Here is a 13,668-nt window from a genome sequence, read left to right as displayed (position 1 = left end):
AGGATCACAGTCCCTTTAAAATTTAAATCCCTTTTGCAAGCCATGCCAGCAGCGCAAGGTAACTCTGAAGACATTTAAACGGCTTGCAGTCCCTTTAAATGCTTTTTCTAAGCTGAGAGTTCATTCCAAAGGCAGTTAAAGGGACTCCTTTAAATGCACTTCAACTGTAGCTATCTGGTGGGCCTGAAAAATCCCAAATATATTTGACATAATGCACACCCCTAAGTCCGGAGACCATGGCAATCACATTGCCAAAAGAATCCTATTAAGTAGCACTTGTTTTCTTATTTTAGGTCAGTATTTTCTGCATGCAATTTATAAAAGTGCTGTGCAATAATTCTGTATAAAATCTACCTGTTATTTATTTAGAAATAGCACCTTCAATTTTTATTTTACACAGAAGTCCTTAATGAACAGATGTTGAATTATAACCCTAGTACAAACCAAAACATTTATGTTAATCTGGATGATTTCTTTCATTTACCATACACTTCATTTATTTTCATTTGTGAAATCCAATACCTTTAGATATTCTTGTCCTTTGTAGCTGAAAAATGAACTGATTTGTTTTTGTAGCTGAAAAATGAACTGATTGACTTTTATATCCTTTCTTGAAGGAAACCTTTAACTTATCTCCAGTCTCATGTTCTTCTCTCCAGTAGCTATTGTTGTACATATGTGTGTGTATACACAAACACACACAAACATATATCCTTAACACTATTTTGCTCCCTTATATATTTGGGAAACAGCCTCCTGGGAGGAGACTGTCCTGGGCCCTGTCCATCTAGGTCCAACCTGATTGGCCCTCCCCCTCGAGCTCCCACCCTCCCTCCTTGCCTGCTAGAAGCCTTGTGGCTGCAGCCTCCATTGTCGCCCACGAGGAGGCAGCGACAGGACTTTGTGGCCCGCAGGTACACTCATGCTGGGAGGGGTGGGAGTTTGGAGCCTCCCTGTGGGCTGCAAAGCCCTGTTGCCGCCGGCGGGGGATGGGGCTTTCCTCTCCCTTTAGCCCGCTTTGCAGACCAAAGGGAGCCGTGGCCACCCTCTCACGCCCTCCTGCTTGCCGCCCCTTTCAAAGCCCATTTTTAAAATGGGCTTTGATACTAGTATGTATATGTATGTATATATATATATATATATATATATATATATATATATATATATATATATATATATATATATATATATATAGAGAGAGAGAGAGAGAGAGAGAGAGAGAGAGAGAGAGAGAGAGAGAGAGAGAGAGAGAGAGAGAGAGAGAGAGAGAGAGAGAGAGAGAGAGAGAGAGAGAGAAATCATACATATTTTCATCCTTAGTGGAGGCAAGAAAAATGTGGATTCTCCTCTTCCCCCCCTCCCGCCCCCCATTTTGTTGCCCATCAGTTCCAGGTCCTCTTTGCAGGGAAAACTGTCCAGTGAAATATCTGTTATATATCTCTAAAGCACAGATTGCTTAAAACCTATGCAATTAATTTTATTGCATTTGTCTCGCTATAAAATAGCTTAGCTAAAAAAAGCTTATCTAAAATAAGCACCCAGATTTGTGTATGTCTGTGTACTTTGGCATGTTGCCATAATCATTTTAATCACTCCCCCCCCACTAATCCACTAAAAGAATGCAATACATTTTTAATTTGAAAAATGACACTGCAGTATCTCTTTCCCACTCTGGTCTGCGCAAGAATCCCTATGCACACAGACACACACGCTTCCCATTCTGATTTTTTTTTAATGTATTTTTTCCTTGTGGTTAATTCTAGATCTGTATGTTTCCCCACAGCACCAGTCTAGGAGGTATTAAAAATTGATATCACTCTCTGATTTATAGCTTGGGTTTCCCATGTGGATTCTTCTAGGTAAATATGCCATGCGAGACCTGGTGAATCGCCTTCCTGGAGGCAACGGACCCAACATTCTCTCCGATGAAACGGTCGCAGCAATCTGTTGTGCTCTACATGAAGTCACCAGCAAAAACATGGAAAATGCCAAAGCCTTGGCTGACACAGGAGGAATAGAAAAACTAGTGAACATTACCAAAGGCAGAGGGGACAGGCAAGTGCAAGGCTAGACGTTTTCAATTCAAAATCCTTCACCTGTTTCTGATGAAGTGAGTTGTCAGGACAAGAAGCTTTTACTTCTGTATTTTCTGGCTTCTTCCTAAGCCACCTTCATGTATCTCCCATCTGTTCACAGGAGAAGGAAGAATAGGCATCTACTGTCTTTCAGCCCCCTGAAATCCACACAGTGTCTGCCAGCCTTCTGTATTTCTTTATGGATAAAATTCATATTAAAAAATGAGTGGCATGAAGACTTTCACATCTTTTGGCTATTTTTATATTACCATTTGCTTATGCAAATTTGTACCAATTTCCATGGCATGGAGATTTTTGTGTCTTTTGGCACTTTTAATGTTAGTCCCTGTATCACAGAATTTGCGTCTTGAGGTAGAGTACAGTATATAAGGTTGGATCCTGGAGATCTATTCCATTAATGGCAGGAGATGCTTGAACCTATGACTATTAATAGCACAGTATGAAAACATGCTGAGGTAATTTACAAATGGACTGAGAGTGTTGCATAGGATCCAGCTTGGTGTAGTGGTTAGGAGTGCGGACTTCTAATCTGGCAAGCCAGGTTCGATCCTGCACACCCCCACATGCAGCCAGCTGGGTGACCTTGGGCTCTCCATGGCACTGATAAAGCTGTTCTGACCGAGCAGTGATATCAGGGCTCTCTCAGCCTCACCCACCTCACAGGGTGTCTGTTGTGGGGAGAGGAAAGGGAAGGCGAATGTAAGCCGCTTTGAGCCTCCTTTGGGTAGAGAAAAGCGGCATATAAGAACCAACTCTTCTCCTCCTCCTCCTCCTCCTCCTCCTCCATTACTTTGTTTCCCAGATCCAAAGAACCCAATGCAAAGATGTTCCAGATTGTAAGAGGGTTCTGACTATCTCCACCCTTTATTGACCAGTACTGTCAACTCTGACAAATCTGATTACCCACTGGAAAAGAAACAAGAAACTGGTGCATGAACTCTGTTTCTCCAGTGAATGATCAGTGATGTCAGAGGTGACTCATTTCTTCTTTGATATACCTATGGTTTTTTTTTTTTTAAATCTGGATGGAAATGAAGAAGATCCTTGACCTTTTCATCAAGGGATACACATTGCTAGTGTGGTGTAATGGTTAGGAGCAATGACCTCTGATCTGGAGAACCGGGATTTATTTCCCCACTCCCTCCAAATGAAGCCTCCTGGGTGAACTTTGATCTGTCACTCTCTCAGCTCCACCTATCTTACTAAATGCTTGTTGTGGAGAGAGGAAAGGAGGAGATTGTAAACTGCTTTAAGACTCCCTGGGGCAGCCTTTCTCAGCTTTTTTTAACCCCGAGAAAACGCTGATACATTCTTTAGGCAGAAATGTAAAATATATGTAAAAATATTTACTCCCACTCTTTCAAGAAAACCTTTCACGGCCCTCAAGAAACCCCAGGGTTTTACAAAACCCTGGTTGAGAAAACCTGCCTTAGGGGTATAGAAACCTACTCTTCTTCTTCCTTTCTTCTTTACTGACATTCATTTCACTAATTAATTTCTGTTGAGTGTGTGCATTTCTTATAGTATTCTGTGCTAAATCGTCCTTCTCTCTCCCCCCCCCCCCCCAAATCAGGTCATCCCTGAAGGTTGTCAAGGCAGCAGCCCAGGTGCTGAACACGTTGTGGCAATACCGTGACCTCCGAAGCATATATAAAAAGGTAGCACATAAAAACTGACTTTGCAAAAAGTAACATTCTTTTTTATTTTATTTATTTATATTTATGTTTGTTAACTGCTACCCCTGGACCCAGCTGGCCTGTGGCAGTGTACAACAAAGTTAAAGCCCACATAAAATACAGAATTATATAACAATATTGAGAGGGGGGAATCTAAAAACCTCCCCCTCCCCCACCCTATAATAGCAGCCATCACCTACCACACCCAGGTTGGTATCTACTGGAGATACCCGGCCTGTGGGCCTATATCAGGAGGGACCCATTCTTCCTAGCCGGGCCTTAACCAAATGCCTTGCAGGCCCTGCCGAACTGTGGGAGCTCCATCAGGGCCCTTAGCTCTTCGGGGGATTCATTCCACCAGGTCGGGGCTAGGACCGAAAAGGACCTGGACCTGGTTGCAGCTAGGTGCGCCTCCCGGGGCCCAGTGACAACCAACCATTTCTATAGAAGCAGTCCCTCAGATAGGCAGGGCCCAGGACATGGATGGTCTTAAAGGTAAGAATGAAAAACCTGATCCGGAATCTAACCAGTAGCCAATGCAGCTGCCTCAATATGGGTCCTCCAAGATGACCTTGTAAGGATCCCCGCAGCTGCATTTTGCACCAGTTGCAATTTCCAAGTCAGAGATAAGGGTAGGCCCAAGTAGAGTGAAGTCTAATCTGGAAGTGACTGTTGCATGGATCACCGTGGCCTGGTGTTCTGAGAACAGGTAGGATGCTAGTAGCCTCATTGGCGCAGATGGAAAAATGCCAGTTGAGCTACTCTTATGAGCCTACATAGAAAGGGAAGCATCAAAGATCACCCCCAAATTCCTGGCCATAGGTACAGCAATAATCTGCACCCACTCCAGGGTGGGGAGGTGCGCTTCCTAATCCTTATGTCTTTTAATGAAATGCTATACTTTTTTCACCTAACCTCTTTTCTTTTCTTACCCAGGATGGTTGGAATCAAAATCATTTTATTACTCCAGTTTCAACACTTGAGCGCGACAGATTCAAGTCACATCCCTCCTTGTCCACAGCAAATCAGCAAATGTCGCCTATCATTCAGTCAGGTCAGTTAATAATTTCCCCCCCTGTATGTGGGCAGATTTGATGTATGTTCGTTTTCAAGCTCCAGTTTGAACTTGCGCATATCCTGTTCTTACATAGGTGAGGCCAAGTTGCCTCACAATCGTAGCCTTTTGTTGTGACGGAACTTATTAGGGCCAATCTATGAACTTTTCACCAGAAACTTTCCTCCTCCTTATAGACTCTGTGAGACAGTGTTTATACTGTCATTTAAAAATTACCTGTTTAGGAATGCTGTGAGGGTAGAAGATGGCACTGAGTAGGAAGAAATGTGGTAACAAGCTTTGGAGAAACCCACTGGAAATCACATTTTCATACATGGAAGGGTTATGAGAAATCAGTTATCTGGCAGCACAGATTGACATGGACTTAAATCTTGCCCTATGAGTGTTTGTCCATTCTACTTTCAAAAACTTCCAAGAAAAAAAAGCTAGGTGATCCATTCCACATTAGGATTATGCGCTCTGGCGATCACTAAAGCCCAAAGTGGCCAGCGCCACAGCACAGAGGGGAGGGGTGCTGATGGTGCACCAGCCGGCACCTGCACGTAAGCGCAGAGCTCTGCACCTGCATGCGGGCGCCAGCTGGCACGCCGCCGCCGGCACTGCCCCTCCATGCTGTGGCACTTGCTGCTTCGAGCTTCAATGATCGCTGAAGTGGCCAAAGCACTCCAGAGCCACAACCCTATTCCACATGTGAGAAGCTGGCATGGATTGTGACATGACTGTTTCGGACTGTATCTTTTACAACAAAAACAGGACAATGTAAATATAAATATTTTTAAAAATTGCAAGCGTGTGGGAATGTACACATATACAAAGGTGAATATCAGAATATTATCTGTTTTGTTATTACCTAAATCTCACTTTGTTTATAAAAGTGCTGAAATCAGGAAACTTTTGCTCAGGATAAATCCACAAATCCTTCCACAGGCAATTGTCATAGCTGTATCCTGCCTCCTTTAGCTTATGAACGTAAGGACAGGACACGAATGTCTAAATCAGTCCAAATACACATTGCATCTTCTGCCTTGCTGCTGGCAAAAATTAAACGTCTTGATGCAGAATCAGCGTTTATTGACTTACCTGCCTTTTCTCTGAATGCATTTGGAAACTTAGAAACCAGGTATATCTAGGAATTTGCATAGTTGGTCTTTGATTGTTCCTTGCCTGCGGATCACTTCTCAGAACATGTAGCAGTCCCATCCACAGCTGACTGTATATTTATTTATTATTATAGGTAGATTTATTTATTTATTAATTGTAGATTTATTTATTTATTATAGATAGATAGGGTTAGGAACGTATTTTTCCGGGGTGAGTGGGTGTAGGATTGCCAACTACGGGTTGAGCAGTCCCTGGAGATATTGGAGGGTGGAGCCAGAGGAGGGCGGGGTTTGGGGGAGGAGCTTCAGTGAGATATAATCCCATTGAGCCCATCTTCCAAAGCAGCCATTTTCTTCAGGTGAACTCATCTCTGTTACCTGGCAATCAGTTGTAGTTGCTGGATTGATTGAGAGTATAAGTGCCTCTCAGGTCCAGCCAACAATATGGTGGCTGCAGAATAAATGATAATCAGTATGCTCTCGTTTACCAAAATCAAGGGTAAGAGCAGCAGTATATGCAATATGAGGTCCCCTTGTACAAGATTGTTGTGGTACCTGAGTGTGGTATTTCTTGAACCCTATGCAGAAGAGTCCTGCCTTTAGCATTCTTTATAAAATGTGGGATTCTTAGTAAACAGAAGCAACGAGAGAAAATGCGTCACTGTATCAAACATAGGGAGATGCACACATCTATTCTGTGGATTGTTGCAACACATTTAATTCATAGACCAAGCCCTATGAAGATAGGTTGAGGGACTTGGGAATGTTCAGCCTGGAGAAAAGGAGGTTGAGAGGGGACATGATAACCCTCTTTAAGTATTTGAAAGGTTGTCACTTGGAGGAGGGCAGGATGCTGTTCCCGTTGGCTGCAGTGGAAAGGATGCACAATAATGGGTTTAAACTACAAGCACAACGATATAGGCTAGATATCAGGAAACAAATTTTCACAGTCAGAGTAGTTCAGCAGTGGAATAGGCTGCCTAAGGAGGTGGTGAGCTCCCCCTCACTGGAAGTCTTCAAGCAAAGGTTGGATACACACTTTTCTTGGATGCTTTAGGATGCTTAGGGCTAATCCTGCGTTGAGCAGGGGGTTGGACTAGATGGCCTGTATGGCCCCTTCCAACTCTATTATTCTGTGATTCTGATAAAGAATTATACAGTCAGTAGTTCAGCCAGTGTGCTTCATTCAGCCATTTTGGAGTAGAGGCATCTGAAGAACTGGTTACCTTGAAGAAAGGTAACTCACAGAAGGGCAAACTGCGCATCTACCGGGCTTTAAAAAGTTCCTTCTCCTCCAAAACCAAACCAAACCTGGATTTCTGTTCTCTAGTAGTCTGAACCCCAGGGGGCCATTATGGCTATTTAAATATTCAGACATAAACCTTTAATGCTAAAAACAAGGCTTAGCATAATTTAGAGACACTGCTGTAAATGTCAGCATGCTGTAAATATTTCTTCTAGCAATTTCGTGTTGTTGGTTACCAAGTTGCATTCATTGTCACTTTTTCTGTAGTCAGTCAATTTATTACAAAGCCGGCGCTTACATTTCCTATCAATCCTCTGCCTTCTCTAAACTATTTTTTTTTTGGTCTGATGCTGATTTTCTCTGTCTCTTTCCCTCCCCCCCCCCTTTATTACTGCCTCTTCCTCAGTTGGCAGCACGTCTTCATCACCGGCGCTATTAGGAATTAGAGATCCTCGTTCCGATTATGATAGGACACAGACTTCTATGCAGTATTACAATAGCCAAGGTGATGGGATTGCACATAAAGACATCTATACTGGTAAGGGACCAGTGAGATGATTGCAGATAGCCTGTTTGTTTGCAAAGCACACATTCTTCTGGGGGGGGCGGGGGAACCAAGGATCCAACTATACTGAAAACAGCAGCAAAAGAGTAATCTGTTGTCTGTAGGCTCTTCTCCCATTTATAATTGCTACTTTATTTTTTTCAATCATTATCAAATGAAGCCTGGCAGAAAAGTACTCTTTTGGTCACCCTGGAGTCAGAGGCCAGGACCCCTAACAGCGGAGTCCTCAGCAGAATCACACCCTTCCAAGTTCCTTCATGTCAGTGGATTTAGAAGAGCATAACTCTGATTAGGATTGCACCCCTAACTCATGTAATTCCCAGGGTACCCAGATGGCCAGGTCCCTCCTAAAAGGTAAAGGTATCCCCTGTGCAAGCACCGGATCATGTCTGACCCTTGGGGTGACGCCCTCTAGCGTTTTCATGGCAGACTCAATACGGGGTGGTTTGCCAGTGCCTTCCCCAGTCATTACCGTTTACCCCCCAGCAAGCAAGTTACTCATTTTACCGACCTCGGAAGGATGGAAGGCTGAGTCAACCTTGAGCCGGCTGCTTGGATTGAACTCCCAGCCTCATGGGCAGAGCTACAGACTGCATGTCTGCTGCATTACCACTCTGCTCCACAAGAGGCTCTAGGTCCCTCCTACCTCCCATCTAACAAGGGGTGCGCTAAAGGTTGTACAGCAGAGCCTGAGGGGGGGCCCATTGCTCTTGCTGGCTAGCCCCAGCCAAAATATGTTCCACAAATGGTTCCAGGTACCTAATCTTGCCCAGCCTGTAAACTAAAACAGAATACTTCCACCATTATATCTGTTTGCAACTGAGACATTTAAGGTTATGTTCAAGCAAAATCCAGAATCACAGAACTGAAGCGTTTCATTTTTTTTCCAGTCACATTTTCATACCTTACTAAACACATCAAATCGTTTGAAAGACTTGTACTACAACGGCAGCAAAATTGATGATGGTTTTTGTTGGTTCGTATAGTCATAGACAAGAGCCTCTTGTGGCGCAGAGTGGTAATGCAGCAGAAATGTTGTCTGAAAAATTTGCCCGTGTGGCTGGGTGTTTGATCCCAGCAGCCGGCTCAAGGTTGACTCAGCCTTCCATCCTTCCGAGGTCGGTAAAATGAGTACCCAGCTTGCTTGCTGGGGGGTAAACAGTAATGACTGGGGAAGGCACTGGCAAACCACCCCGTATTGAGTCTGCCATGAAAACGCTGGAGGGCGTCACCCCAATGGTCAGACATGACTTGGTGCTTGCACAGGGGATACCTTTACCTTTACCTTATAGTCATAGACAAATGGAGAAAACTTTCCTATAGAATCGCCGAGGGTCAGACACGACTGAACAGATAATATCATCATCATAGTTATTCTATGTTTGTTTGCTGCTATACCTGCATGACTCTGATCTTCTTACCCTACCATTTCTGCATTATAGAAATAGCTAGATAAGGGAATCACATGCAGCACAGGGATTAAACAGCCTTTAGGATACTCTCTGAGGTTGGAGGATGCACTCCCAACAGTTAGCTAAATGCTAGTCATTCTTAGGATTTTGTATACACTTTCAGTGTTAGCATCTCAGTCAACACTTTGCAGGGTGTTGCAGGCCTGAGGAGCTCGGTGGTTGCTGAGCATTCTGGGAAAACATGTGTAATGACTGAGGCAACAGTTGATAATTTTGTTACTGCATATTCTATGGAGTTCTCCAATTCCAGGTTATTGTCCTGTGAAGCTTTAATATAAGCCTCATGCCCCTGGGATAGCAAGCGGAATATAGATAAATAAATGAATAGGTAGAAGATTAGATCAGTGGTTCTTAACCTTTAATCCACCATCACCAACCAAGTATGTAGCATTGTCAGTAAATCGTACCCCCCACCCCACCCCCAGGAAAAATACGGATGTAAAACACCACTCCAGACTTCTCTATTTTCTTCATTGTGGGTGGACTAGTATTATTTTGTTAAGTTTTTCTTCCAAAGGAACAATGGGAATTCCTGTTTTCTGTGTACCACTTTTTTTTTTTAAGGGTATAGTAGATAAATTAGTGATTTTAGCAGGGTGGGGTTTTCTATCTAAAACAACTCGCCTCTGCTGCTGTCAGAAGCCCCTGCAAGTAAGGAGAAATAATCATGTCCAAATCAACAGTGTTTCCAATTACTTGCTTTTGGGTCCTAAAAAGAAGTGTGTCTGCTGATCAGAAGGTCAGTCGTTAAAATGAGCATAGGTCTGTTTTCCGGGGGTCAGATGTCCAAATATCTTTTATGGAGATTGTGTTTGGAGATGCTTCACACATACGCGCACACACCTATAGCCCCCATTCCCTAAAATATTACAAAATGTCATTTATTTAAATACTTTATACAATTCTGTACTACTGTCAGTGAAATATCAAAAATTTGAGCCAATCAAATCCTGGCTTTAACGTTCTGCTCTTTCCCTGCAGGGTCCAGTAAACCATCACCCATTTATATCAGTTCCTATTCTTCACCAGCAAGGGACCAAAATAGACGGCTGCAGGTAATTGCTGAGGTCTTAATTCAAGGGGTGTCAGTATTGATCACAGCAGTGGTGGGTTTTATTTTGCGGCAATGGTTCTGAAACAATTATAAATGTAAGTCAGTTTTGCAACTGTTGTGCCTATGTTGGTTGTATGAATAATAAATTCCATGTGTAGCTCCGTATAACATATACAAGTGTTTCTATTCTCCAGAAACCTCCAGAAGATTTGACCATGGATTGGGGGAGTGTTCTTTTTATCCTTCTGTGAAATAAAACTGTACTGAAGGCTTATTATTTCTCTTCCAGTCTTTACATTCTGAGCACATTTATTCTGCCTCTAGCCTACACAACTACTTATCTTTGTTTGGTGGTTCAGTGTGCCTCCTGTTTATGCTGCCCACCAAGGACTGGAAATACAGGACTTCATATCCTTCCATCCAGATGGCAGAAGGGTGCTTCCATTGGAGAGGGGGATTCTACCCAGTGCAGACCTTCATTGTCCACTTTGGTGTTCATGAGGGGCCTCTGACTACTTAGGAACAAAATTTAAGGGGACTTAGTTGGACACAACTGTCCTTGTAGATAAACTCTATTTTGCTGGTATGTGTTGTAAAATAAAGTCCAGGGAGATGGGGGGGGGGGGTCATTGGTGGGTTTGGGTTGCAAAGGGTACTCTTCCAGCTGTGTTCAGTCCCACATAGTCACGTGTTCTGGTTTTGTTCTATGCTTATGGCCAAACCATTAAGAAAAGGTCAATCATTTGTGTGGTCAGCAAAGCAAGATCTCCAGCTCCTCAACAGTTTGGCATTTAATTCAGTCATGGCATTGTGCAAGTGGTAGGTATTGAGTTGAGTCCCGAATCTATAGCCAGGTTCAGTTCCCAGTTCAGTTTCCTGGCTTCCATTGTCTCCTGCAGCTCACAGCATCCCCTGGAGCCCCCAGAGAAGTAGTATTGAACATGTTGGGGAGGGAGTCTGCAGTGGGAAAGAGGAAGGCTCTGCAAAAATTTCCTACCATTCTCAACCAGCAGATAGAAAGCAGGAGTAAAACACTGGCCTGTTTATGCAGAAACATCCTGCAAAATCTGATTTGTTTCCCAATAAGGCAGAGCGTGCCTTATGCTAAATGAAAAATAAAGATGAACTCGAGGATATATAACTAATCCTAGACAAGGAATTGGAAAGAAGACAATGCTATACGAGAAGCTAGGCAAAATACCTAGCTTTTTTTTACTGCCATAATGAATATTTTCAAATTATGCGTTTCGATAGTTATGAAAGAATGATCCCCCTCGCTTGAATAACTAATTAAAAATTCCTCAAGTACTGCTGCAGAAAGGCAGAATTAGAAAGTCAACAGCACAAGAAGATATGCAATTAGCAAAGAATGAGCAAGGCAAAAAAGAAACAGCACTCTAAGTACCTTCACCAGGAGGAGGTTGATGAAGCAGCCCAGCAAGAGCCCCTAATAGAACAGCAGAGGGAAGATCGAAAGATTGTGATTGGGCAACTATTTCTCACTAGCAAAAAGGCTAACGTTCTTCAGATGTTTTGACATAATTAATACTTTTACAAATTGGGAACATACAATTGGGCAGGATAGGGGAAAAAAATAGGTCATATTCTTCATATACCTTTGAACTCAATCAAGATTGCACAAAAAGGAAATTCATCCTCCTGTACTTTCGGAGCTGGTCATACTAGCTGTGCAACAGTTAATGATCGTCTTTGTACATCAAAAAACCCGTGCCCTAGTTCCATTGAGGCAAAAAAATACACTTGTTCAAGATTATGAATCTCGTTGTTGAATAGTTGCAGATAGACCATAGCTGAGGTTTGCCTTATGTGTTAAAAATGTTGGACAGACCAGCTTAAAATAATATTTTAAGGAATGTGAGAAACCTATGGAGGCAAGCTGAATTGACATCTCTTACATTGGAAGGTTACAGAGATGAGTTTCAGATGTGTAAAAGATTTCTGTGAAAAACTCACCCTGCTGGGGATTATGGATCAGAAAAAAAGTTAACGAAGGCATAGTCTGGAAATGTCTTTACGGCAGTCTGTGCAGAGAAGTCACTACCCCATTCCCGGATAATATATTTGCTGCCTGTGCACGTAGATCTGTTACGTCGCTCTAAAAAGTAGAAATCTTTGAGATGTCCTTTTTTTCCCCTTTTTCTTTTTTTACTATCTCAATAGCATCAGCAGCTATACTACAGCCAAGACGATTCCAGTAGAAAGAACTATGATGCATATCGGTTATATTTGCAATCGCCACATAGCTACGAAGACCCCTATTTTGATGATCGAGTTCACTTCACGGCTGCTACAGATTACCCAACACAGTATGGACTGAAATCAACCACAAACTATGTAGACTTCTATTCCACCAGACGACCTTCTTATAGAGCGGAACAATATCCCGGGTCACCTGATTCCTGGGTGTAGCACTAGAAAAACCACAGAGAACAACACTGTATCTTTCTAATTTTGCTTTGAGAGGAGATTTGAGTGATAGGTTTGCAGTTTTGAGGGAGAAATGTGAAAGTGAATTACAGAGAAGGGAAAAAAAAGGAAGTACTTCATTTCAAGGGGATTATCAGGAAGACATGATAGGAATTGGAAAGGGAGAAATTTTGCTCTGTCTAGATGTTAGACCTAATAACTTGTAGTTTCTGTAGTCTGGTGAAGGTGTGGGCAATGTGATGAACGGTTTGAGAATTGAAGGAGAAATGGTTTTGAGAAATGCATAGGTCAGATCAAATTGCCGATGATTTTTTTTTTTAAAGAAATGTGAATAAAAGTCTTGTTCTCATAATTTGTACATAAAAAAATGGATGCCCTTCTTGTTTTACTGCTACTACTAAATGTCAAGATTGTATGCTATCATGTATTGTAAATTTATTTTTGTTTGTGTAAATATGGAAATGCCACATTGGTTAAAAAGTGCCATCATTTGTAATGCCGTGTGTCATTTTAAAATCCAATTTTAAAAGCTGACATCTTTAAAAAAGAGAGAGAGAGAGAGAGAAAAAAAAGAGACAAAATATAAGGAATTGTTATAAATAAATATCATTTTGTTTTTAAAATGAATGGTGTAATTTTGAAGCACAAACCTCAGTCCAATATATCTGCATCTTTCTCATTCCCCGCTTCTCTCATAGAAATACATCACTGCCATTTTTTATGCATATGGGGAAAAAATAAATATGGAAGTCTCATCCACGGAAAGTAGTTCCCTGCTCATTCTTATTTTCTGTGTTTAGTGTTCAGATGCAGCAAATGTAAATGCTCGTGGTGAATCGTAAAATCTGGTAAAAGCTACATCAAAGCATTTCAACTAATTTCACCCCCCCTCCCCCAATTTTGGGGAGTTCATCTATTTCCAATGTGTCAAACAGA

The 13,668-nt window shown here is 42.3% G+C and overlaps 1 protein-coding gene across 9 annotated transcripts in view; it reads left to right on the top strand.

The window, feature by feature from the left end:
• PKP4 (plakophilin 4) overlaps positions 1-13,355 on the top strand; it is a 149,221-nt gene extending 135,866 nt beyond the window's left edge. For 7 of the 9 annotated variants that reach the window (XM_077319988.1, XM_077319983.1, XM_077319987.1 and 4 more), the window contains 6 exons: positions 1,860-2,055; positions 3,670-3,754; positions 4,709-4,826; positions 7,600-7,731; positions 10,212-10,285; positions 12,466-13,355. In XM_077319988.1, the coding sequence (XP_077176103.1) occupies positions 1,860-2,055; positions 3,670-3,754; positions 4,709-4,826; positions 7,600-7,731; positions 10,212-10,285; positions 12,466-12,714 (854 nt within the window). In that variant the 3' untranslated portion in view covers positions 12,715-13,355. The remainder of the gene's footprint in view (positions 1-1,859; positions 2,056-3,669; positions 3,755-4,708; positions 4,827-7,599; positions 7,732-10,211; positions 10,286-12,465) is intronic. The other 2 variants (XM_077319989.1, XM_077319990.1) reach the window with 1 other exon arrangement.
• Positions 13,356-13,668: the final 313 nt, after the last annotated feature.

This window comes from Paroedura picta, chromosome 2, assembly GCF_049243985.1.
Source record: "Paroedura picta isolate Pp20150507F chromosome 2, Ppicta_v3.0, whole genome shotgun sequence".
NCBI classification, from domain to species: Eukaryota; Metazoa; Chordata; class Lepidosauria; order Squamata; family Gekkonidae; genus Paroedura; species Paroedura picta.
Note: the sequence above shows the minus strand (reverse complement) of the source record. Positions and strands in the feature narration are given on the sequence as shown.